General features: G+C 29.6%; 2 protein-coding genes across 2 annotated transcripts in view; both read left to right on the top strand.

Annotated features, from left to right (window-relative positions):
- Positions 1-27,794, top strand: part of LOC142326967 (uncharacterized) — a 50,582-nt gene that overhangs the window by 151 nt on the left and 22,637 nt on the right. The window lies entirely within an intron of this gene.
- Positions 73-22,758, top strand: LOC142326397 (uncharacterized). Its single transcript, XM_075368873.1, has 2 exons — positions 73-281; positions 20,682-22,758. The coding sequence occupies exon 2, from the start codon at positions 20,775-20,777 to the stop codon at positions 22,752-22,754; it is 1,980 nt and encodes a 659-aa protein (XP_075224988.1). The 5' UTR covers positions 73-281; positions 20,682-20,774; the 3' UTR covers positions 22,755-22,758.

Consider the following 27,794-nt stretch of genomic DNA (forward strand, 5'->3'; position numbering starts at 1 on the left):
TAGTGTTATATCGTTTTCTGTCCAAATGTGGATGTTCACGTACGCAAAACATTGGATGTAATCCGCCAAATGTTATCTGAATCCCATTTTTCTGAAGATACGGAGTCTGAACCATTTAGGCTCTGAGTATCCAGCATTATTTCTCAAAGGGAAAATTTGACAGTTGATGAAGGGGTATGAGGATTTAGAGGCAGGAGTAAGATTTCATGTTTATGGCGTAAAACTATATATTGTTTGTGATTTGTCAACCGCATATGTATTTCAATTTGAAATTTACACGGGTAAATATAACAAAAATTCCATAATATCTCTTTTCCAAATACCTTCTTTCTGTTTATCTTGACAAGGGACATGCAATATTCACAGACCGCTTTTACAGCTTACCAGCTGTTGATTTTTGTGGCAGCGACAGACTAAAACTGGATTCCCTATCTGTAAGAGCTCCCAAAAATAAATGTAGTAAGGAAGAAACGAGTCTGTTTACACTATAAGAAATTATCTCTTGTGTGTCAAATGGAAAGACACTAGAGATGGATTAGCCTTATCTTCAATTCACAGAAAGACTAAAAGTTAATTGCATGTGCGCTCCAAACGGGACACATGTTAGTTTTTGATTTCAAAAACAAAAACCGTTTATAATTTTCATTTATAATAAAAATAAAACTCGGATGGATAGAAATGACCAGATTATTTCATACTATCCATTCAAATGTAAGCAAATGAAATGGTAGAAAAAATTATTTTTCTATTTATTTATGTCAATCGCCAATGCCCTTATCACAACCATCACCCGTGAGGCATAAATGTCATTTAGAAAAATTTATTACATCAATGGGAATGGCTTTAGGATAAAAGGCAGGAGTTATTGCGCAGGAAGCCACACCAACAGCAGTGAAAACAAAGACTTTCAGGTCATCACTTTCCTTAGAAAACACCCCAAACTGAAAAGAAAGCGCAGCTCGCAAAGGCCTATAAAGTCTGCTCTGAAAAACAAAGGCAGCCTCAGGAAAAGCTAGAATAGAGGAAACTAGTTGGTGGTGTTCTGAATGTACAGGGTTTGTGTATACCTGTCTGTTTCAAAATTTAACTATTTAAAACAGTAGTATCACAATATTTTATTTTGTTCATATTTATGTAATTTTTAGAACATCATAATTTTTTAAGTACGTAAAATAAGTATTTCATTGAAATAAACTGCATTTTTTTTCCTTCTAAACATTTTCATATCATTCACCTATCACAAGTACAAAATTATAACAGAATTTTTTTAAAACACCCAAAAAGCCCAAGGATACAGGAATCTTTCTTTTTCTGTTTAGCCTCCAGAACCACCGTAAGGCATTACTTCATTGGATGAATGAGGATGACATGTATGAATGTAAATGAAGTGTAGTTTTGTACAGTCTCGGGTCGATCATTCCTCAGTTACTTTTGTATCCTAGACATTCCTCGTGTATGAATCATTGTTCGTGAACCATGATTTTCGATGATCACAGAACAGCTTTAGTAACAGCCTTGTATATTTTAGCCCGCTTGTAAATCTTAATTTACATGTGTAGATATTATTTAGATATGTGTCGGTGGTATTATTTCTAATAGTATGTGTCCTTGTAGCTTGTATATTCATATTGCATTTATTATCACTAAATAACTTTGAAAAGTATGAATAAAATAATTTTATAATAAACAAGTATCAGTCATTCAACAGAGTTAATGTCAAACCCAATTTGCCATTGCAATGTCAAATATTTAGTAAATTTTCTGTCCAGAGTAAAATGTTGATACAAAATAATTTATTGTATTATTACAAAACAAGTCTTGTTTATAACACAAATCTTTGGTGATCAATCCAAAATTGAATGGCTTAAAATTAAAGTACAGTTTTTTTATTTCATAGGTTTTTTAATATATTTTTGCATTTTAATAAGTGAAATGAATTTGAAAAATTTGCGTTTGAATGAATTATTATCAAATGATTAAAGTTGTTCAAATATTCCAGAATTGTGTAGATGTTCAAACTTAAACTGGAGTGTGGTATTGGTAATAATGCAGTTAATGTAAATTTTTAAATTTTGTTAAGCTATTGGCTTTTTTGTTTGGTTTTTATTTTCTGTCAAAGATTCCCTTCAACTCCTGTACAGGTTCCATTGCTTTTATGTATTTGAATTTTCTTATTTAATTACTGAACATGGTTTATTAAGAGATAATTTTTGTTTAGTATATAAATTATACTTAGCCAAAAACATTTAATTTCTGATTTCTTTGGTAATTTTTAGTAAAGTTATTTATTATAGCTTTATTTATAGTTTTTTGTGGTCTCCTGATCCATTCCCTTATTTAATATTATTAACCATGAAAAATTTTATTTGCAAAACGTATTTATTTACTTTAAAATAAGTTTGTTTTTTTATTTATCATTTATAAGTATCTTTGTTTTTGATGATATTGTCTGCTAAGATCCTTACCCACTGAAATATGCCAAGAGCATCCAGGGAAATTATATTCAGAGTTACTGAGTAATTTAATAGTATATTGAGTTTTTTTTTACATTTGCATCAATTTTACTTTTTAACATATGAGGTAATTTACAATTTTTTTCTCATCAAAAAACAAAATCACCACTTATAATACTTTTAAAAAGATATGTTCATTATAAATACTTAATGGTTGTAAAATTAACACATAATTTATAAAAATTGTTTCATTAAAGGGTAAGTAGTTTTGATTTCTTTTCAGTGTTGTAAAACAGGCTTTTATAACATATAATAATAATAATAATAGAGTAATAACAATTTAGATATATTATTTACATAAAATGATTTTAGTTTGTTATTACACTGCGTATTATTTTACATCAAAAATAATTTTTTGAAGTGAAGCTTCTTAATGCAGATTTAGGATGGGGAGTGAACCGAGAAAAAAACAAGCGTATTTGTTAAATATTACTAAAAATATATTAAGTCACTATAAAAGAAGCAAGTAGTTTTGTTATTATTGACTTTGCAGGAATGTTACTGTTTCAGGATATTGTAACTATAAAAATGAGTTCTGTTAGTTTTCCATTATAATCAGTGTATCATGTAGAAAATGTTGATGCGAAATAAAGTAGTATTTTCAGTCAGAAATACTGTTATGGCAAATTACTATAATGAATCAATCCATATGAAGTCATTCAACCAAAATATTTTTGGTTGCTTCATCATTTTTTTTCATTTTTTTATAAGTTATTCCCTAATAAATTGGCAATCCAAAACAGGTCTTTTTCTATTTTTATCCCAGCCTGCTTGTGACTGGTGGCCATGTTTGTTTAGCAGCACGTTTCATTTTTGGCTTTGCAGACATTAGCATAAACTTTAATGTTTTTGGACTGGATTATGCCAAAACATTGCAACATAAACTTCTCTTTTTCATCAAATTCTCCTTTTAATTTGGTCCTTTACATTGAAACCCTTAATAAGTTAATAAGTAAAAATAATTATTAAAATTTTATATCTAATAACAAATTCCATTTTACAGTTTAAATTTGCAATGAAGGGGTGAAATATCAAGTTATTTTTTTAAAAATTATTATTACATAAGCTTCCATATTCACCGTAGCTTGAGTAAGAACTGATAATCTTTTCATTCTTTTTTTATTATTATTAATAAATTTAAACTTTTGAAAGTTTTAGCTTTTTATCTGTGGTGACAGGCTTGGGACAAAAATCTAATTTTTCCACATAATATATATACGTCTATATAAGAACAAACTAGAGTAAACATTTCAAAATTTGATTCTGAATAAAGTTATGAATTTTCAAAATAGGTACAAATCATGTGCATTACGCCATTATTAACCATTCTGAAATTTACACTTCGTGAAGTGTTCTGCAGATATATACGAGTGAGATAGCAATGTTTTGAAAAATGTTATTTTTTGGAAACGCTTGGATTTTTTTGCCACATTTCATATATATGCTTCATTTAACCATGCCGTAAAATATTAAAATTGTTTTGTTTTACATTTCAAAAGCTTTTAATCTTTTTTCTCAGGTACTACAATCGTCCAAGCTTCACATTCATATAAAGCTATGCTCCAAACATACTTTCAAAAATGTTTTCCTAACATTTAAATTAATTTTTGATGTAAGCAAATTATATTTCTGACTGAAAGCTCATTTCAACTTTGCTATTCAGCATTTTATGTCATTCTTGCTTCGTCCATCTTTAGTGATTCTACTTCCCATAGAATAAAATTCTTCTGCTTCTGTAATCTTTTCTCTTCTTATTTTTATATTCAGTGGTCCTTCTACATTTCATCACTTTCATTTTGTTCTTGTTTATTTTCATGCAGTAGTTCTTGTGCAGGACTTCATCTGTGCCATTCATTATTTCTTCTGAATCTTTTTTACTCTCTGTAAGAATTACTATCATCAGGAAATCGTAGCATCTTCTTTATCTTTTCACCTTGTACCGATCTAAATTGGTTTTTAACATCATTAACAGCTAGTTCTATGTAAAGTTTAAAAAGTACAGGAATAGGAACATCCTTGTCGGACTCCCTTTTTTATTACGGCTTCTTTCTTGATATCAGAAAAAGATGCAATGTTTCAATGCTTCATCTGATAGATCACATTTTTCTTGTTCTTGATAAAAGTTTAAAATTTGTCATCATAAAATTAAAACTTTTATCAAAACCTGCCCTGTTGATAGCCTGCCTGTTATTGCAGTAGTACAGTAGATTAACACTGTACGTTTTCCTCGTCTAAAGTTTGCATCTGCCAAAATTCATTATAACACATTGCACTTACACAAATATAGTTGACAATCGCAATAGTTCTATCCAGAGTGTCTTGCAAAATGATGGATATTGCTAATGCAAAATGCAATGCAATGAAATGAAGTCAATTTTTTCAAGTTTAAGTTTTCCTGTTTTAATAAAGCAATGAATCCTTCTTTTTTACCTCTCATGGAAAGTGCGCCATCAGTGCAGACACTGGCTGACATTTAATTGTAATCGATGACATACTTCTCTGAAGTTTTCGAAAATGTCAAATCTGTGAGTTCTTCCAGTTAGTGTACCCAGCAGAAGAAGTTGTTCGTAATACGGAAAATCTTTAGTTACAGCACGAATAAAACGTAAAACTTGTGTTTTATCTGTGCTTTCATCTAAAGCAATTGAAAAGTAAACATCTTCATTTTGTATAATTGTACGAAGTTGTTGTGATACAGGTACATTTTCAGCTAATTCTTGCTGTTGATCTGTTACAGTTTTCATGAAAGAGGCAATTGTTTGTATGTATCAAATTTTTCTGGGTCTAACATACCCACCACTTCAACAACACATTATCTAATTTCTGCATCATTTCTGCATATTTTTCTTTACAAAAGCACAAAAAAAACGCCTGCTGATGCTTTTCATTTTTCAATTTTTAAAGCGCAGCTTGTCTAGATTCACCTTCTAAATTAAAATATTTATGTTTACGAGTCAAATAGTGTTTATTTGCATTTGCCTTTTTCAAAGTAGTTAATATTGTATTTCACAACAAACACACCATCTTATCTTTCACAGAAGTAACGAAAAGATCTAACTCCCACTCTACATTAAATGTTTTATTTTCTTCATTTAATTTTCTTCTCTTATAATTTGACATGATGGAGAAAAAACAAATATCAAATCATATCTTTAAGAAAGCGTATACTTGCTAGATATAGAATAAAATCTACTTAAGTTACCACAAACCAATAATGATTAAACTTCGATGTTATGTTGAAATTTTTCTATGTTTTATGTAAATAAATATTTTTTATATGTGTAATTTATTTTTAGTTCAGATTTCTTATTAATAACAAACTTTATCATTTGTGTATACATTATTTTACACCAATAATTCATATAATATTGCATAAGAAGTTTCATTTCTGTCGTGTCCTTGCACCAATGCATGTACTTTCTTTGAAGAGTGATCTTGAGTGGTGAATGGTGGTCAGGTACATGCATCTTTAACAGCAGAATCTGTTCATTCATTACCCAGGATTCCCACATGGATCTAGCAGAAATTCACTTATGTGTGATGATGATTCAATTCAGAGATTGTACGATGAATATCGGTAACGACAGATGTCTAGATAAATCCTCTAAAGCTTGGGGAGCATTACACGAATCACTGCGGTTAAAGATGTGACGATATTTTGACATAATGATATTCAAAGCCATATTGATGGCGTACAGTTCAGAATTCTAAACGCTTGTAATATCACCAAACACATAAGTTCTGTCAGTATCATTCTGCTTTGAACCATCTGTGTATACTATTGCATCTGGGTTTGTCTGTGATAGAAAATTGTAAAATTCTTGCTGAAAGATGAGAGTTGTTAATTCTTTATTACATACGGTGAGATTAAAATTAAATTTTATGGGGTCAAGTCTCCAAGTCCCCATGCGCACAACTAAAACTATTCTTTTTGTTCTTTGATTCTAGCCTTAAATTAAGCACTGTACATCTTATACAAGTGATATTGCAACAAATTGAAGTCCCAATATTCTTTTTTTTTTTACAACTGATATAATTGTATATATTTGAAATTCATACATTCTATTGCAGTAAAATTTGAATAATTTTTCCTTCAAATAATTTCACCTGCATCTTTTATTTTTTTAAAAATATGTAAATGTTTAGTAGTTGGTTTGATTGATATTTATATTTGTTGTCTAGATGATATATTAAAAATCAGAATTGAAACATATTTTATAAATTTGTTTACCAAATTTTAATTTCTGTTTACTAAAAATTATTAATTCATAATAATAAAAGTATTAATTTTTATTTAATATTACTAATATAATAATAATTATTACATTAAAAAATAACGATAAAATAATTGATTACATTACATCACAATAATAATTACTAATTTACAGAGGGATATTGTACATAATAAAACATTAATTTTGTACATTATATAATATAACCATTGTTATTAAGGGTGGTACAAACTGCTTTTTCATTATAATTTACAATTTATAAATATTTTAGAATACTATGGGCTGCATTACATAAACTACCACGTACATGGTAATAAATATTTTTTATAAAACTTACAAGACTAGATAATGCAATAATTATTGTAAATTTCATAATTTAAAACTAATTATCATTAATTAATAGATTACTTTAAATTTCAACTTGTATCACAATGGGAAATTCTATTTTTAAGTATTCATTCATGTTTACAAAAACTGTACTTGATTGAGAAAATGGTTTTTACATTTCTATTTTCTATGTATTGTATTATTTTCACAAGCACAAGGATAATGAATACAATGAGGATCTAGATGGTGGCTGGATGGGAATGTCTCTATTTAAATAAACACACACGTTACCTACCCACTGAGTAGGTGGGTAGGTGTAACCTCGCACAAAGTAGTTAGTAGACCCTCCACCTCGCAGTAGTTGATCAATGTATCTATCTCTTCAGGGAATATCTGACACCATCAACCTTAATCATGTAGTGAAGTTTTCCAGCTTCTGGACTACAGATCCTTGTCTCTACATTAGTTTGCCAGTGGAGAGGTACCACCTTGTTATGTCATTTCCCACGCTTAGTTGATGTACACTGGGAGTGATGTTGGAAGGTGATGGTGTTGGTTTCAGGTCTCGTTTAATATGTAATCTTCGTTTTAGGTATAATTCTGATGGAGATTTACCAGATGAGAGGGGTGTAGATCTATAATGCGTTAAGATTTAGTGAATTTTCCTTTGAATAAGTAGTTGCCTGTTGAATGAAGTCATTGCCTGTAACCTTTGCTTGAAAGTCTGTATATTGTGTTCAGCGAGCCTGTAGGTAGTGGATGATCCAGTGCTATAAACATTTGGAATGCATCGATTTAAGCTAACGATGTATCGAGAATGGGAGTGGTGATGTGGACAGTTTTTATCAATATGCATTTCAATGTTTCTTCATCATTATTCATTATATTATAATAAATAGATATTGTTTATAATTTGAAAACCCGTGTGTTTATTTAAGTAGAGATATAACAATTGGCGAAGAGAATGAGATACAACAGGAAGGTGAGTGATGCGAACTCCGATCAGGTACTTACTGATAAAACTGTTTTTAAATAATTTTTTTTATGTAATATGTAGACTACAGGCAGAGAATTTTATAAATCCATTTTTTTTCTTTCATTTTATTTATGGAATTCATTACCATCTAATGGTAAAACAATAAAGGGATAAAACTTTTTAAATCACAAGATTTGCAATTTTTTAAAGTTAGTATACAGGGAAAAACCTTATATGTCTATTCTGAACAAGGGAAGATCCTTTACAGGCCCATATGCCTTTCTTACAAAAATCATTATCATTTTTATATCAATTATTCTAAACCTATCAGATTCAGGTGAACCACTTAATTTTTTCTCTTTTCCAATTTATTTTCCCTTTCCCAGTCTCACAGTGTTAGTGATTTGAAAACAATGATTGAATATGAAAACACTTTTTATACTGGAGTCTAAAACATTTTCAGTAAAAAGTCGCAGAAATGATATTGTTTCGTTTGCTTCCTTTTTTGCTTTAGATTCATTGTACATATAGATTGTTGAATCTTCTCTTTATGCTGAATAAAAAACACTGATTGAATACCCGCAGTTGTCGGCTATAAAATATTTCTACAACCGGTAGAACAGGCAAAAGATGATTCTGTATATGGAAAGAGTTTTAGTGTGAAACCTGATGTTTGAGGATACCGTGGGGGGTCGCACAATCACAAATTGGTTAATTTGATAGTTGAGGGTAGTAAGTTACAGTAGCTGGTTGTGATTGGAAGAGCAGGTTGTATATTGTGTAAATACACTGGTGGAAATGTCTGCCGAGGAATTTGCATCGGTGGTATGTTAACCAGGATCATCAGGTGGCTTCCCCTTTGAGGACTAGGATGTTGAAAGTACATAATATTGCCAATGTACCATTTCAACAATGATACTGTTAATTACATAAGATGTCTTCTCTCTAAAATAAAGTATACTGCACACTACGATTTATTAACAGTTTTTCATTAAGAGCTTGACATCAATTACCAATCAGCTTTTTTATTGTTAAATTTATTATAAATGATTTTATATGAAATAAATTATGACTATATGCATACTCCGGGCCAAAAATATTCGTCAAATAACAAAACTGCCCTGGTTCCATTACACTAATATTAATTTGTTTGTTCAAACACTAATAAATGAGACATTGTTCAATTTATCTGATGTCTTATTAATAGAGTCAACGAATCTTTAACACTGATATAGTTTTATAATTTTTAGAAGCACCAAGAGAATTGATAATCAGGTAATTGATCAAAATTAAGAAAGCTATTAAACAAATTTCAATCTATAGGCAACTCTTGAATAAACTGAACAGAAGTATAATCTGTTGATATTTGAAAAGATGATTCTTCTGTTATTTATAATGTTACTAATATTTTTATAAATGTCATCAAACAACTGGTGTAAGCTTTCTTTCAATATTTCTGATATGCCTCAATTATTACAACACCATTTTGTCTTGTAATAAATGTTACAACTAGAAATTATATTAAGAAATCTTTTGATGATAGCATTGTTACAATAGGATGGCTTTCACTTATGTCATAGTTGCCAATAACAGCAAATGATGTATCATTAAGAAACTGTTTACATTCATCAAACTGCAACTGGACATATTCAGTAATTAATTCTATTACATCTGCTCCAAATAGTTTAAGTTTATTGATGTAGTCACTCAGCCTTTGGTTTTTAAACCGATCAAAATATTAAGCTAATAGTTTTATTAAAAATAAGATCTAATCAAATTAAGTGAAGTAAAGTTAGGTAGGTGAAGAAAATATTATTTCAATATGTTTTACATGTGTTTTAAAATAATTCATCATTTCTTAGGTTTAAATTAGTCTAAAACTATTGGGGAATGACTTAAGACTAAAACCATAATAAAACACCACTAAATTTCAATTGCTATTCACAATAGCGTTTTAAAAGTGTATCAATTGAAAAGAAAATTGTTCTGGTTATTTCTTGACAATGTCAAAAAGCCACTCATACAAAAAGAAATATGATAATTATATAAAACATTTTTAACTTTATAAGAGACCTTTTTTTTTTAAAAAGAAGGAATAAAAGCCAAAATAAAAAATGTAAGTGGCTTATCATTTTAAAGAAACAGTTACAATAAAACATCCTTATCCAAAAAAGCAAAATTAAGACACTAAAAAGCAGTAGCTTTGCCTGAAGTCTTATTTAGTTTGAAGGCCTACAGAATTTCTTAGGAAAAATGTAGTAAAAGTAAAAAATTATTTTATGAAAAATCCAAAATAAGCTAGTTAAGAAATTGAAAAAGATCTAAAATTATTAAATATTTCCAATGAAATAATTTTTTAACAAATAAAACTAGTTGATAAATCTAAATTTTCAAAGAAACAGAGTGGATGAACCTAAGAAGGAGAGAGAGGTTAAATGAAAGAATTTTAGAAAAGAAATAAGTCAGGACTATGGATGGGTGAAAAAATAAGGAAAGAAAAAGATTTTCATGAAGAAAATTATTTATTATTTAGTAATAGAAGATAATTACACTGGTGGCTGATCTTAAAGCAGCTAGCAACTGTATCAATGTGCAGTTTCAATTATGATGTGTTTTTTCGGTGGGGTGGGGGACAGAATACTTGCTTTTATTATATAAAAATATGTATGTGATATAAGCATTATATATTTATATGAATACACACTCACAAACATTTATTATGTGTTCATAACACGTGCGCATGGGCACACATACACAAACACAATAAATATATTACATATGTTTACAAATTATAACTTTTCATAAACCACATCTCTAGCCACAATGGGGATAATTGAAAAATTTTACTGAAAAGAAAAAGGGTTATGACACATTTTAAAGAACAAAGAAAAACAAAAGTTTTGACAAAAAATGATCAGACAGCTCTGACCAAAATGGAGGAGGCCATTTAATACCTTTTACAGTTAGTGAAAGGTATTAAATACCTTTCACAGCTAGTTTAAATAGTAGCTTACAAACAAGTGGTGGTCTCATGCCACAGAAATAGATTATACTGCTGGCCACTTTTGAAAAATATTAAATGGCTGCCATTTTGATTAGAATTGCTGTAGCCTGATGTTTTTATAGCCTTTTTTTAAATTCTTTTCAAAATGAGGTGTCATAACCCTACTCTTTCCATTAAAGTTTCTTGATTAAACCCTAAGCCCTTTGGATGCTTCAAGGTGTGGTGGTGGTCTTATTCTGAATTGTTTTGAGGAAAAGTAATAACTAAATTTTATTTTTCTATGTTTAAGGAGTAAAAATTTATTTAAGAGTTGTCATACTTGTGAACACTAAGTAAATGTGTATATAGTTGTATACAATCATTTATCATTTTAGATAAGAATGGAAAATTTAGTTTTCTAGGTTGTATAGTTCTTCAAGTTAAAAAAAGACCCATGTTATTTTTTTATCCAATATCCAATTAAAAGAGCTTCCATAACAGCACAGACTGTTATAAGTGAGTAAAGGAAAACCCACCGTTTTAGTTTAGCAGTGAACATGTCTTCCCAAATCAGCTGATTTGATAGTCGATAGTTCCAGCATTCAAGTCCTAGTAATGGTACAGATTTGAATACTAGATCGTGGATACCGGTGTTCTTTGGTGGTTGGGTTTCAATTAACCACACATCTGAAGTAATACCTGAACTGTAATTCCCGGAGGCTAAAACAGGGGAAAAAAGGTGAGTAAAGGAAATGTTAATACATACTGTTGTTATTTAAGTGAGGATTGTAAGAGAGAAAATTTTTTATGGATTATATATATGTGATATAAGACCATGACATGAAAAAAAGAAAAAAAAAGCTGCACACACACACACACACATACATATATATATATATATATATATATATATATATATATATACACACGTAAATGTAAAAATGTCCAGTTTAAATTTTAAAAAAACCAAAAATGACATGTAATGAAAAAGCACAAGAAACATTATTATAAATAATAATATATCCAAAAGGGGAATATGTATAGAAAACATATTTGGAAACTTATTTGTTACTTAAGAAAGTCTTTTTAAGCTGTAAAATATTAACTTAATACTGTAAAAAATATTACCGTCGTGTCTAAGGCACATACTGGTTAATATTGTGATTTATTCCCTAGACTAACTGCTTTATAAAGTAAGTTCCCATATAGATCTGATCTGTCCCCAGTGGTTTTTAATTTCTGATGAAGAAAAAATAAATGAACTAAAAACATTTTAAACCAGAGCAACATTATACCGAATAGAAATAAAAATGTCAAGTTTATTGAATGGCATATTATTTTGTTTAGAACTAGGGATGTTATCAAATGGCATGATAGGGAAAAAATTCAATCTAAAAGTAAACAATAATTATAATTTTAATTCTGTTTGTGTGTAACTCAAAATGTATTACATGTTCATAAATGAGAAATAGATTTTCTATTAATTGAAGAGTATTAAATAACCAAAGACACTAACGACTGAAGCCACATTTAATAACTTTTTTTTTTACATCTCATCTGATTTAAATAATTTTAATCGCTTCTATTAATATTTCATGACCTCAGCAATATATGATAATTTTTTTAAACATTTTTACTAAGCTGTAAAACATTAATTGAATAATAACACTTTTTTGCAGTAATAACTGACATGCAAGGAAACAATAGAAAGTTGAGAAATTGAATTACGATGTTACAACTAATGTTCTAGATTATGTAACTAGTTAAAAAAAATTAAGAGAAAAAAGAAACATCATGAAAGTTTTACTGTACAGGCCACCAATAGGGGCAATAACATAAAAGTTCAGTAAGAACAAACAAAAGTTTCAGATAAAATGTACAAAAAAGTTGGGTCTTAAAATTTGCTCCAAATTAGCTACAAATGTAATATCTGATTTTGTTTGTAACCGATTCTTATAGTATTTCTCATGCTGATTTCAAATATGAAACCAGAATTCTTCTATCAGACTTTGTTTTGTTATAAATATTTTATTTTCAGATAGTCTCTTTGCATGAACTCCATAAGCATAGCATTTTGTGAATGTTTTTTATTATATTATTTATCAGTTAAATACCTTTTCTTTATCTATTACAGGCCGTTAATTGTTGTCACATTGATTTGTTAGAAAGTCATTATGTTTATCATTTACACACCAATTAAAATGAACGAAAACTCATTCTTCCTATTTTCATCTTACTATAAACATATCATCCACTCATTAGTTATTTCTGTCATTATATTTACACACACTGTTGTGCAGACTAGAGAAATATTTTTAATTCTCATTCACGTGTGAGATCTCGTGTGTGTAACATTCAGTTTTGTAGTTTGCTTTCATATTTGCAGTTATGTTGTTCAGTAAAGTGAGTATGTTTATTAAATTAGTGTGTTTATAAAGTGTTCTTTTTAAACAATATTAGCTATTGTAATGTATTAACAATGCCTCAACAGTTGAATTAATCAACCAAACAATTTCGGCTACTTGTGGTGAGGTAACATTGAAGTCTCAGAAAAGAAATAACTTCACTGATAAAGTCTTATGAACTGTATTTTGGATGTAAATTAGGTGATCAGGACAAAACTTTGGCTCCTCATATTTGCTGTGCTTCTTGTGTAACTGCTGACCGGTTGGCTAAATGGATCTTGTCACATTTCATTTGCAATTCCAATGGTTTGGAGAGCACCAAAGGGTCACACTACAGATTATTATTTTTGGTACAAAAAGATATTTGGGATAACAGATAAAACTAGATGTACTTTAAGTACCCTGATATTCCCTCTGCCATGCGGCCAGTGCCACATAGCCAAGAGCTTCCAATTCCATTACCACCAGAAACATTGGAGCTTAGATGAAGATGCTTACTTCATCTAAACATCTAACATTGGAGCTTAAATGTCAAATCTTGTGCTTACTTATCAGGCGATGAAGAAAGAGATCCAAACCTTTAAGAGAATAGATAGATATACTGAACCCCATTTAATTAATAAGTTAGAATTAAAGTATTTGGTTCATGATCTAAATTGATCAAAGAATAAAGTAGAATTACTGGCATCAAGACTGAAAGGATGCATCTTTTACAACCAAACAGTAAGAGGTCGGCCTCCGTGGCGCGAGTGGTATCGTCTCAGCCTTTCATTTGAAGGTTCCAGGTTCCAATCCCGGTCAGGCATGGCATTTTCACAGGCTACAAATATTGTCATTTATCTCATCCTTTGGAGCAATACCTAACGGTGGTCCCAGAGGTTAAACAACGAAAAAAAACCTATATGAGGAATGCATTAAGTAGTTCGGTGGGGTGATCTGAATCAGAAATTTCATTGGTAACCTCTGAATTTATTAAAGCTAAATTTATGGGTTATGTTTGAAAAGTTACAACATTTTACAAAAATCAAAAAATGCGTATTTATTAATGAAACTTTATATTACATATTACCCAAGTATACCATTATTTTTCTACATATCTGCCATTCAGTTCCAAGGATTTGGTCAACTTTAGCTGTATCAACTTTCGTTTCCTGTGTCGCACATCCCTGCTGCCATCTCCTTTGACCATTCATGTACAGCAATTTTTACCTTTGTCAGTTGAAAAATGTTTCACCCATACGGTCTTTCAAAAGGGTGAAAAGAAAGATGTCACTTGGTGCCAGGGTGGGACTACAGGCTGAACGGTTCAGAATTTCCCAACCAAAAACTGTTGAAGAGATTGATCATTTTGCGTATGGTGTGGGGCAGAAGATTACCATGCAGTAGACTCCCTTTCTCAGCTACCTTCTTCTTTTGTTTTGAATGGCCCAATGCTGTTTTAACCAATTTTTCTCCTTTCAGATTGTATCCCAGTTAGTTATTCTTGTAGAATCTTATTATCTCTTCATTTTTCAGTACATACATTTAATCTCCAGTTTCCTCCTTACAGATATTTTAACTAATTCTAGCAATTTTTTCCCGTTCCCCTAGTTTCCATGATTCATATGCACATGGAGGTACATACACAAGACACTTCATCAACCAGCTTACCACATAATAACAATTTCTTTCTATTAATGTTTCCTTCCTTGTTGCTATTCTTGTTTTTATTTCATTTTCACTTTGCAATCTTTTGTTGACATCATATTAAAGTATCAGTACTGTTGTACTTCATCAACTGTTTTCTTTTTTTTTTAGTACAGATATTCATGGGCTTATCTTATTTTCTCCTAATCTCATTATTTTTGTTCGCTTAATATTCATTTCACTCTATTTTGCAATAATGTATTCCAATTTTTAATGTCATTTGTTTCATTTCAAAAAATAAATTGTATAATCTCTGTAAACATTTTACAGTTTATTTTCCATTCTCCTAGATTTATTTTTTCATTTTCTAGAGCATTTCTGATCATATTTTCAACTACATATTAAATAAAGGCAGCATCCTAGGTTAAACTCAATTTGAGTATGCCATATTTTAGTAACCATTTTCCAATTCATGTGCAATTCTGTAATTAATCTTGTATATTTGGATTGTATATGTGTTCTTTGTCTTTTAATTATTTACATTGGTTATTCTATTTGACACAGTATTTTATTCCTTTATCTCTTTCTATTTACCTATTACTAATAGTTTTGATTATCCTAATTGCATCTGTAATACTTATTATATTCCTTGTAAATCTATTTTGTTTTATATATATAAAATTGTTTTTTTTTCTTCTTCACTCAGTCTTTCTGTTGAAGAGAAGATTAAAAATTAACACCAAGCTTCTGGGAAATGAAATCATGATTGTTTTAAGAAAATCTGACTACATCCCACTGTTGTAGATCCCATTACATAATTTTGTTATCTCCTGAAATCCTCCTTTAAGACTTCAACATCAGTTCTGTTGATGCTGATAAAACTTCCAATTTTAGTTTTTTTTCTCCTAGTTCAGGTTTTCATTTTATTCCAGCCTTTATAAGAACATTCGGCTTCCCTTTGAGCTGTGTTGTTCCTTTATACACTTTCCACCTTTTAAATATCTATCCCTCTTCCTATAACACTATCATTTTTACTGGCAATTTCTTTAGTGCATGTACCATTCCTATACTTATCTCATGTTACTGTTTTTACATTTTATCACATCAGTTCATACTAATCTGTTTTTTCTGAATTTTCTATATATGAGTGGTCTCAAAAAGCCATTTCTTCTTTGCTTGTAGTGTTATTCTATTTAACACATTATTCGGTTATCTCCATGGTCAAGTGTCTTCTTCATATTCCTTATAAGACGAAGAAAAAGGTAAGAAGCCAGTTGTATAATTTTCATTGCATTTGAAAAACAGACTGCATTGCCTCCATTGTTAGCACATGGTGAGACGGAGTGTACAGTGGTAAACATTGGAGTCAATGTTTGAAGCAAATTTGAGACCATTGTTGGACACATTGTATGACAGTGCCTTGATCATGATGGATTATAAATCCCACAGCTATATAAAATCATGTTTTGTATACAGAGGGGTTGTTATAAAAGTATACTAATGTATATTCTCTTTTAAAAATGGACTCCATCCTTCTGTTTAAGCCTAGACATCTGTAAATGAATAATGAAATAAATTGAAAATCTCTTTCATTATAAACATGAGTTAGAACAATGTTATTAGTTTTACAACTGTCCAACTATGTTAAGGAGGATTCCTTTTAATGAGTAAAGAGGAGATTAATTAATTCTCTTCAAAAATAAAAAAAATGTAATTATTACATTTTCCCTTATTCATATCTCCCTCCCTTTCTTTTCCCTGTTTAGCCTCCAGTAATTACCGGTCAGATAATACTTCAGAGGATGAGTGAGGATGATATGTACGAGTGTAAATGAAGTGTAGTCTTGTACAATCTCAGTTCAACCATTCCTGAAATGTGTGCTTAATTGAAATCCAACCACCAAAGAACACTGGTATCCACGATCTAGTATTCAAATCCGTGTAAAAATATCTGACTTTACTAGGACTTGAACCCTTATTCATATCTGAATCATTTTAAATGCACAATCTGCATCAACGCAAAACATAATGTAGTCATTCAGTTCAAAAATGTGTACATCATTCACAAACATTAAATAACTTATATTCTTGATAACTGATGACAAATCATTTGCAACTAATAAAAACAATAAGAGTAATAATTTTCTGTGACATATTGTTTTCAATCAGGTAACTATGACAGAATTTGATTCACAAAGAGTTGATTCATCTTCAGTTAATGATATGGTAGCTGTACTAGCTGGAATCCTTTTCTAAACAGATTTATTTTGTAAAAATTATGAAGTGGCAGTGTACATATCTCATGAGCAAAGTCGAGATCCTAAATTTTCTTGAATGAATCCCACCACTCTTTTTATCTTCAGTTGCCTACCTCAGCAAATCATCAATTACCATCAAAAATATTTCAAATGATAATGCTCTGTGCAGTCTGACACTTTTATTTACTCTTAACCTCTTGCTCAACTTTCCTGGGGGAATGACTTGACATTAATACATCTCTTTGGCAAGATTTATTATTTTTTTTGGCAAATTACATCTTTCATAGTTTTCCAGATCTTCATATTCATTAAGCCTGTGTTGCATCTTACATCAGCCAACTCTGACTTTCTCACCTTCTTCATCCAATTTTTTAAATACTAACACTTATTTCTTAAGTACCTTTTCTGTTAACATATGTATTTTTTTCATCAGTCAAAAATCAATATTATCTTTTCTTAAATTCATTATTATATTAACCACCATGGGTTTCTGTGGCATAGTGATAGTGTCTGTCTTTTGTTCGGAGTTTCCAGATAAAAGTCTTGGTCAGGCATGCCAGTTTTCACATGCTACAAAATTAATTACATCCATCATAGTGATTATCTTATATTATTAGGCCTAGACCTGGTGCTTGTTTTTAGTGATCAAATAAAAAATGATTGTTATATCACACTGATATAACAATATCAGTGTTTATTTATTGAAAATGAAATTCAGTTACAATAACCATAGTCTACAGAACATAATCTTTTAAAGTAACAGAAAAATGCTTAACTAGTATTGTGACTTTTTATTTTTTAAATCACTTCTGTTGTAAAATGACTCATTCCAGTTAACAGAATAAATTTATCCACGGGCTTTTGTATTTAATTACGTTATAAATTTCATACAGATCGCATTCGTTGTTACCCGTCATCGGTTAGTTCATTCATTTGTTTTATTCCACACTCTTCCGGATATTTTTGAAAATATCTAGTATAAAGTACCTAATGGTTTCCTTACGTGTTGGGAGTAGATATGATGTTTGTGCCATATGGAATTGATTGTAAACAAAGTAGTTACGTTTTTGTGTGTAATTTTTTTTTATTCTTAAGTAAAAGTAATAATTATTAGTGCATATTTTAGTGGCAAGTTATATCGTTTTCTCTCCATATATGTACATTCACGATCCCAAAACATAGATTAATTTGTGAAACGTTACCTGAATCCCATTCTTGTGAAGATTCGGACTGTGAACCAAGGTTTTTTTTGAACTATTTGATCTCTGAATAGCCATCATTCTTTTCTCGAAGGGAAAATTTGACAGTTGATGATGGGGTATATGGATTTACGATTTCTTGTTTATGGCATAAAATTATATATTGTTTGTGATTCCTCAACCGTATATGTACTTCAGTTTGAAATTTTCACTGGTAAAAAAAAAACAAAAATTCCATAAGTTTTCTTTTCCAAAAACTTTTTTCTGATTATCTTGACAAAGGACATACAATATTCACGGACCGGTTTTACAGTTACCAGCTGCTTTTGGGTTTTTTATGGCAGTGACAGACTAATGCTGGATGTCCTATTGGAAAGAGTTGCCAAAAATAAATTTAGTAAAAAAAATAAATTTAGTAAAAAAAATAAAAAAGCTAAAAAGAAACGAGTCTACACGAGAAGAAATCATCTCTTGTGTGTCAAATTGAAGACACTAGAGATGTATTTAACTTATCTTAAGTTCATAGAATGACAAAGTGTAGTACATATGCGCTCTTGGGACACATGTTAGTTTTTGATTTCAAAAACAAAAAACTGTATATGTGTTTTTGTCAAAATTCAAACTCAATTTTTTTAAAACACTCAAAAAGCCCCAGGATACTGGGACCTTTCATTTTCTGTTTAGTCTGTAACAACCGTAAGGTATTACTTCAGAGGATGATATGTTTGAATGTTAACCAACCACTAGACAACCACTAGGTGGGCTTAGATACATGCACTGTGCATATCACAAATGTCAAGGATGCAGTGTTAATCATACATAACCATGATTTTGCATGATCACAGAACAGATTTCGTAATAGCCTTTTATATTTTAGCCTGCTTGTTAGCATTTTTGCAACTTAATAATGTTACTTTTCAGTACATCTTCCCTTTGTTACATATTTTACCTCCTGTAATTGTAACTAAATATGTATTTTCTGATGCTAATTTACATTGGTGTTAATCATTTGTAATAACTACTTAGGACAGTATCATTTCTACGACTATTTGGCCTTGTTCCTTGCATATTCGTATCTCATTTATTATGACAAAATATCATTGAAAAGTATGAATAAAGTAATTCTGTAATAAATAAGTATCAGTCATTCAACAGAGTTAATTTCAGCTCCAATTTTCCATTGCAATATCAAGTATGTAGTAAATTCACTGTCCGGAGTAAAATGTTATGATACAGAATAATTTTTTGTATCATTGCAAAATAAGTTTTGTTTGTAACACAAGTCTTTGGTGTTCAATCCAAAAGAAGTGAGTGGCTTAAAATTATATACAATTTTTGTATTAACATAGGTTTTTTAATATATTTTACATCTCAATAAATAAAATGAATTTAAAAAATTTGCTTTTAAATGAATTATCAAATGATTAAATTTTTTCAAATGTTACTTTATTGGGTAGATGTTCATACTACTTACACTAGGATATGGTGTTATAGGTGATAATGCAGTTAATCTAAAATGTTAAATTTTTTTAGGCTAATATCTGAAACCAAACAATTTTTTTTGCATCTAAATCACTTAAAGTTAAACCATTCAAACTTTAAGTGATTTAGATCCACGTAAAGTCCACACAATAAAAAAGCACTTGCTGAGACGGAAGGATTGGAAACCTTGCACAGAATTGAATAATGTCCTACACTTCACTCATGCCATCGATATGTTTATTACTAATGATGTATCCACACTGTTATGAGTATTCTGAAGAAATTTAGTTGTCCAACCTTGCGAGAGACCGCAAAAGAATATACATTTTGATGCACGTATATAGAAATATAAGAGGTAATAGTTATTATTTTTACTTTGTCAGGGTTGTAATTTGCTCCTCAAATATTAGTCTTCAATCACACTTCTATAATCAACATAGTGATTGATTTGATATTTACAATTAATTTATATTCTGTTGATTTAATATCTACAAATGTTTTGCGATGTGAAGATTTATTTTGTACTTTTACCTAACATTATTTATTTAATTGTATCAATGGGGTTTTTCCTATACATTTAGAAAAAATTGATTTAAATAATGTTTCATAATGAACAGTTTATAGCTTTAAATCATATGCAATGTAAATTTACATTAAAAATACTCAATTTAATTTTTCAGATTCAATAATCTCTAGTAAAATCAAATCAGAAGAAAAGAAGTTTCAAAAGAATTTTAAAGTTGATTCCAAGTCCTTCAAAACATAACATAAAGATGTGTTACAATAATATTGTTGAAGTAATTGTTGATGATGATGTCGATAAGGTTGTTGAAATATTGGAAAGGAATATGAATGAAATCAAAAGAATAATGACAAATTTTAAATTATATTATTTATTTTATAAGACAAAAAGTAAAGAAATCTTGATAATATTATTGGAGTATTTTGATGTTAAAAATATATTTGATATTTTCAATAATTTACCATCAATTATTACTGCTGCTATTAGGCTTGGTATGGATATCAAAATGATACAACGATTGATTGACAGAGGTGGAAATATTAATCATACAGATGTAAGACATGTTTCACCATTATTGCAATCTATTACGAGTAAAAGAAATGTAAATTTCATAAAAGAAATATTAGAAATGGGTGCAGATGTTAATGAAATATGTGACCATGCAAGAAATTCAATATTACATATAACAGTAAGTAATTTTTGTAGTGGTGATAATATTGAAGTTATTAAATTGTTGATAGATTCAGGTGCACATATCAATGCTGAGAATTTACATCATGAATTACCTTTAATGAAATTACCATTGAATGCAGATGAAGATTTGTGGTTAGAGCTTATAAAGGGAAGACTATATATCTATCAATACACAGTACAGTATTCATTAAGCGATAACTTCTTAACTAAGGTAGTATCTAAAACAAGTAGAATTAAACAGTTTCTAGATATACTTTATGATAATCGATTTCCTATAGATACAATGAATAAAATATGTAATCGTCTTTTATATTTGGCACTGAATCATAATAGTTGTGTTGATTGTATTACAGAAATCATTAATAATGGTGTGAACGTTAATGAAATGAGTTATATTAACATTGATGTAAATCATAAAGCATTATTAATAGCTTTAAAGCGTAATAGAGATAAGGAAATTATATCAACACTTATTGATATCGGTGCAGATATTAATACTATTGATGAATATGAACATGAATTAACACCATTATTATTTGCGATAAATAACAATTATACGGTAGAAATAATCAATAAATTGATTAATTTTGGTGCAGATGTCAATAAATGTGATTTTTATGGAGTTACACCTTTAATGTATGCAATTAAGAATAACAGTAATGAAGTTATTGGTGGATTGATTAATGCAGGAGCCGATGTAAATGCAGTAGATAAATCTGGCAGAACAATTTTACTTCATGCTGTTATATTTCATAATGATCAAGATGTAATTAATTTACTTATTCAAAAAGGAGCTGATTTTAGTAATATAAATCATAGACACAGTAAGTTTTGGTTCGGTGTAGAAGTTGTGAAGAAAAGCAATGATAAATTTATTGCCGAAATTATTCCAAATGGAAACAATATTAAGAAAAAAAGATGTGGTCAAACATTTTTAATGTTTGCAATAGAATTAAATATGAACAAAAATATTATTTTTAATATCATACATAATGGAGCCGACATTAATGCGACAGATAACAAAGGATATTCACCTTTAATTTATGCTATAAAGTATGAGTGTGATATTGATGTCATTATTAAACTCATAGAACATAGAGCTGATGTGAATGTAATTGATAACAACAGATTGACACCTTCAAAGCATGCTGTTCATTCCTGTATGTTTAAAGAAGTAATACAAATACTTATTGATAATGGTGTGAATATAAACATTCATAATGAAAATGATAATACACTTTTATTGTATTTATTGGAACATGTTAAATATAGTAAAGAACATGTGAGTTTTGTGATTCAGAAAGGTGCTGCTGATGTAAATATTTGTGACAATAATGGTTTAACACCAATAATGCATGCCATATTATTTGATAAACATGTTATGTATGGTGAAAAAAGTATTAAAACAGAAATTATATCTACATTAATTGAAAATGGTGCCTATATAGATGCTATAGATAAAGATGGTCGTATAGCTTTAGGCCATGCATTTCAAAGGGACTATGATAATGTATATTTTGGTTTTACTATTAGATAGTGGAGCGAGTGTTCGTAAATATCTGACAAATCTTTGTGAAGGTGAAACACCTTTAATTCCTGCTTTTAATCGTTATTCAGATGTTAAAATTTTAATTGAAGTTTTATATAGTAAAGAAGATATTAATGAGAATGATGATGCATTTCATACATCATTTTTATCTCGATTATATTCTCGTCATGTTGAACTTGCCATTTTGCTTATCTTTGATCATTCAGATTTAGTAAAAAAAGATAATAAACTAATTTTCGAACTAATTTTCGATACTTTTTCAAGTCTTCAATCGATTTATGCTAATAAAATATTTTATTGTATTGTCTTGGATATAAACAATTTCGATTTCTATAGATCATTATTTATGGATATAGATGAAAAAATATCAGTTAAAATGATAACTGTTTTAGAAAAACGTTATTTTGCAAAATTGGTTGATTGTGAATCGAATACACTACTTCATTATACTATTGGTCCCGAACTTATAAACGCATTAATTATATATGGTAATGCTGATGTTACTGCAAGAAATAATAATGGAGAAACAACATGGCACCAAGTATTATTAGATACTGGTGGCTTTTCTCATGATGCAGCTAAAACATTTATAAAACATTTACTTTTAGTTCTTCCTGAAGAGTTGGATAGATACACTGAAGTAAAATTACAATATACTAATTTTATTAATTTTTGTAATGCTGAATCAATAAAGATGCAATCTATAAACATAGTAGATAATTTGTCATTTTTTAAATTTTGTTGTAAATTATCTGATTATGAGATGAACCTAATAAAAGAATCTGATAATTTTTGTGTTTATAGCGATCAGCGAATTACCCAACTATTTCCAATTTATTGTGATATAATTATTATGAAAATAAAGAAATGTAAGATTTAAGTAAAAGGCAATTAATAAATGCTTTAGAGAGATTAATTATATCAAACAGAATTATTAAATCGTATAACCCTAAACAATATGAAGCTGATTTGAATAATTGCAGTGTTGAACATTCTGATCAGTTATGTGAATGTGTTTTTCTTAATTATGACATTATGTATTTTATTACAAAATATTTATATGATAAACAAATTGTTAATTTATTGCTTGCTTCATTTTAGATTTGATTTGAAATAATTATTCTGTTATGTTATGATTACAATTGGGTAACAACTGATATTGTAGATTTATTTTATTTTTTATTGTAGATTTTGTTTTCTGAGGAACAACAAGATACTACTATTTCAATGTAGCTAAATTTTAGTAAAACTCGTACAATTAATGGTTTGTTTTGCTTAACTTTCTGAAACATTATTAAATTATTTGTTAAATAAGAGATATCTACTTTAGTGGCCGTAAAAGTAAATATCCTATTGTAATGTTGTTTGTAAAATAGTTTGATAAAGCTATTTAAAGCAAATGTCTTAAAATTGTTATTATTAATAAAATATATTTTTATATTCACTTGTAACTAAAATTATTTGTACAACTACAAGTTTGTTAGGACTCATTAATTAGTAAAAACTATTATTATTTTAAATAAAATATTGTGTTTATTAACCAACTTTATCTTGACCTATTTTTCGTATCGATAGCACTATAGAACAAATATTTTGCTTCCTGAAATACTGCCACTGAAATAATTAAAACGTAACTGCTAAATGGTAAAAATACTTAAATTCTATTCACCCTCAATTTTCAAGAAATACTTTTTTGTAGGTTTTTTGTTGTAATTCATACCTGTAGTGCACAATGATGCTTCACAAAATGTAAATAAATAATAAAAAGCAATATTGGTAATAATATTTTTATACGGACTTGAATACTAGATCGTGGATACCGGTGTTCTTTGGTGGTTGGGTTTCAATTAACCACACATCTCAGGTATGGTCGAACTGAGAATGTACAAGGCTACACTTCATTCACACTCATACATATCATCCTCATTCATCCTCTGAAGTATTATCAAAAACGGTAGTTACCGGAGGCTAAACAGGAAAAAGAAAGAAAAGAAATATTGGTAATAATAAATAATCTTCATTATTGGTTATTTTCATAATCTTCTTGAGTGATAGATAAGAATAACAACTTCATCAGCTGTGAACATATCTGCTGAATGTTTCAACATATCTTCTCAAAAGTATGTGAGTAACAGCAATGTTTTTTGTTATATTTGTGGACAATTTAGGAGGACAATAACTTCATTAATTAAGAAAGCTTATAAACTTAATTTTGGTAGTCCAGTTGGAGACCATGACAAACCATGGGCTCCATATATGTGTTCAAATTCTGCAACTGACTTTGGAGCTTGGCTTGCTGGAAAAAGAAGCTCAATGCCTTTTACTGTGCCTCTGATTTGGAGGCAACCCCATGATCACATTTCAGACTGTTACTTTTGTCTCACACAGGTTGCTGATTGTACATCTAAAACAAAAAACATCACATACCCCAATATTTCATCAGCTTTGAGACCTGTATCGCATGATGAAAAGGCCAATACCTATTCCAAAAAGGACAATGGAAGATAATCTTAAAAGTGAAGGATCAGAGAATTTACAAACAGAACAAGTTACTGAAAATACTGAGGACTATTTGCCACCCACCTAATGTCTCAGATGGACTGAAAGAAAGCAGAGCTCCTAGCTTCCAGACTACAGTAATGGCATCTACTGTCTGTTTTTAATGGCGTCAAAACATCTGTTTACCACAATTGTGAAAAACATTTACTACTGTTCGTTTCTTGACATTGATGGAATTATGAAATATCTGATATGTGAACATAAACCAGAACAATGTCGACTGTTTATAGATGCTTCCAAGGCAAGTTTGAAAGGAATTCTACTTTATACATGAAATTTGTATTCCAATTGTACCTGATTTCTATGCTATAAATATGATGGAGTTGTAAGAGATGATGAAAAACATTTACTTGATTTTGTGATTTATAGTACTTACTGATGGAACTTATTTGGTGACTTAAAAGTTATAGCACTGCTTGCCAGAATGCAGTTTGGTTATACAAAGCATAAGTGTTTCCTGTGTGAGTTTGATAGCAGAGCAAAAAACATTACATTACACTGTGAAAGAATGGTTTGTGTATGAACACTATGTACCTGGAACAAAAAAATTTTACATGAACCACTTGCACATCCACATCCACATAAAACACTCTTGCGTCTGCTACATATTATAGGTTTGATGAAAAATTATATGAAGATCATGAATCAAAAGCAAAAGGGATTCCAGTACCTACGGGAGATTCCTAAAATTAGTGATATCAAAATCAAGGAAGGTAATCTCCATTGGGCCCCAGATAAGAAATCTAATGAAAGACATACATTTTGATGCGTTGCTTCAGGGAACAGAATGGGAAGCTTGGAAAACATTCAAATCTGTTGTTAATAACTTTCTTGGAAAACCCCAAGCACGTAATTACAAGGAGATAATTTACAATATGATTTAAGCATATAGAAATATGACATGCAATAAGTCTTTAAAGATGCATTTTCTGCATAGCTGTGTAGATATTTTCCAAGAAGCCTTGCAAATGTTTGCGATGAATATAGCGAAAGATCTCACTAGAAAATCTAAAACATGGAACCCCATTACCAAAGAAAATGGATACCGGCAATGCTTGCAATGGTTGGCAGCTGAAAAGATATACTGTATACACAAACAAGAGAAAGACATATACACAAAGATTCAGCCTGGCATGTACAAATTAAAAATTCCAGTTCAGTTTACAGATGTAAATTTTTCAATTCCTGTACCTTAAAATGTAATGCAAAAAGAGTATAATCCAATTCATTTTATTTTTACACAGATTAAATGCTTTTTAATTCATATATCAATAAAAAAAACAAAAACATTTCTTTATTGCTTTAAATTTAGTAAAAAGGAAAATGATTATTTATCTCAATGCTTACATGAAAGATTATTTTGGAAAACAGATATTAATTAATATGAATTGTGTACCTTATAATTTGTATTTTCATTTATGATTTATCTTATATTTACATGAAAAGCATTTTGTGATGTATTACTTCCCAGCAAGAGCAAAGTTTTTTTTAGATACTTTTGTGTATAATATTATTGCTTTTATTAGTTAGATTTTGGAATTTGACTGTAATTTCTTTCAATCTTTTTATAAATTTATGTATAACACAAATTGCCAAAAGTTTATTCTCGACATTTTTTTATTTAGATTTAAATCGGCAATTATATATACAAAATTTTTAGGTCAGTATTGCAAAAACATTTTCGACCCTTCTGACGACTAAATTTTCGTTTGTCATCGTTAATACGTTGCCCAGGGTACGGTCTCATAAAATATATGTGTGGATCATATTTAGTATTGTACTGCATATATAAAACACGTGCACGAAGAGATGACTTAATTTTCACGTATAATTTGAGGACATTGTTTTTGAATAGAAAATCGTTGTAAAAGCCCAATATGCGACGTTCGTTACTTGTTCATATATTGTGGCAACATTGATTTATCATTGCTACGCCTCTGGGATCACCCTTAGGTATTGCTTCAGAGGATGAGATGAATAACAAGTAGCGTGTGAAAATGCCTAACCTGACCGGGATTCGAACCGAGGACCTCCGGATTAAGAGGCTAAGCCTCTTAATTTTATTTAACTGTAAATATACCGTAATTTTTCGTTTTTAATTACCACCGCATACATGATACGTTGCGATATATTATCGCACCGTAATGCATGGTGGTAATTTGATTTTTTTTTTTTACTATTATTAATCGACTTTGTCAACTGCAGAGGGCTGGATGGACATTCACAGTTTAAGGATTTTTGTACCCAAGACGAAGTTTATGCTTCTCAAGGGTGCAGACAAATTATCATAAAGTCGTATTAAGTATAAAGGCTGTGTAATCAGCCGAGTTCGAGTTCATAAGTACCTAGGTGTTTTGTTTGATGAGAAGATGCTGTTTAGCAACTACATTAGGCAAGTAGCGGCGAACGCCGCTACTCTAATGACTCTATAATGACTCTATGATGTACAAGCTTAGGATTGCTCGAAGT

Source organism: Lycorma delicatula, chromosome 6 (assembly GCF_047948215.1).
Source record: "Lycorma delicatula isolate Av1 chromosome 6, ASM4794821v1, whole genome shotgun sequence".
NCBI classification, from domain to species: Eukaryota; Metazoa; Arthropoda; class Insecta; order Hemiptera; family Fulgoridae; genus Lycorma; species Lycorma delicatula.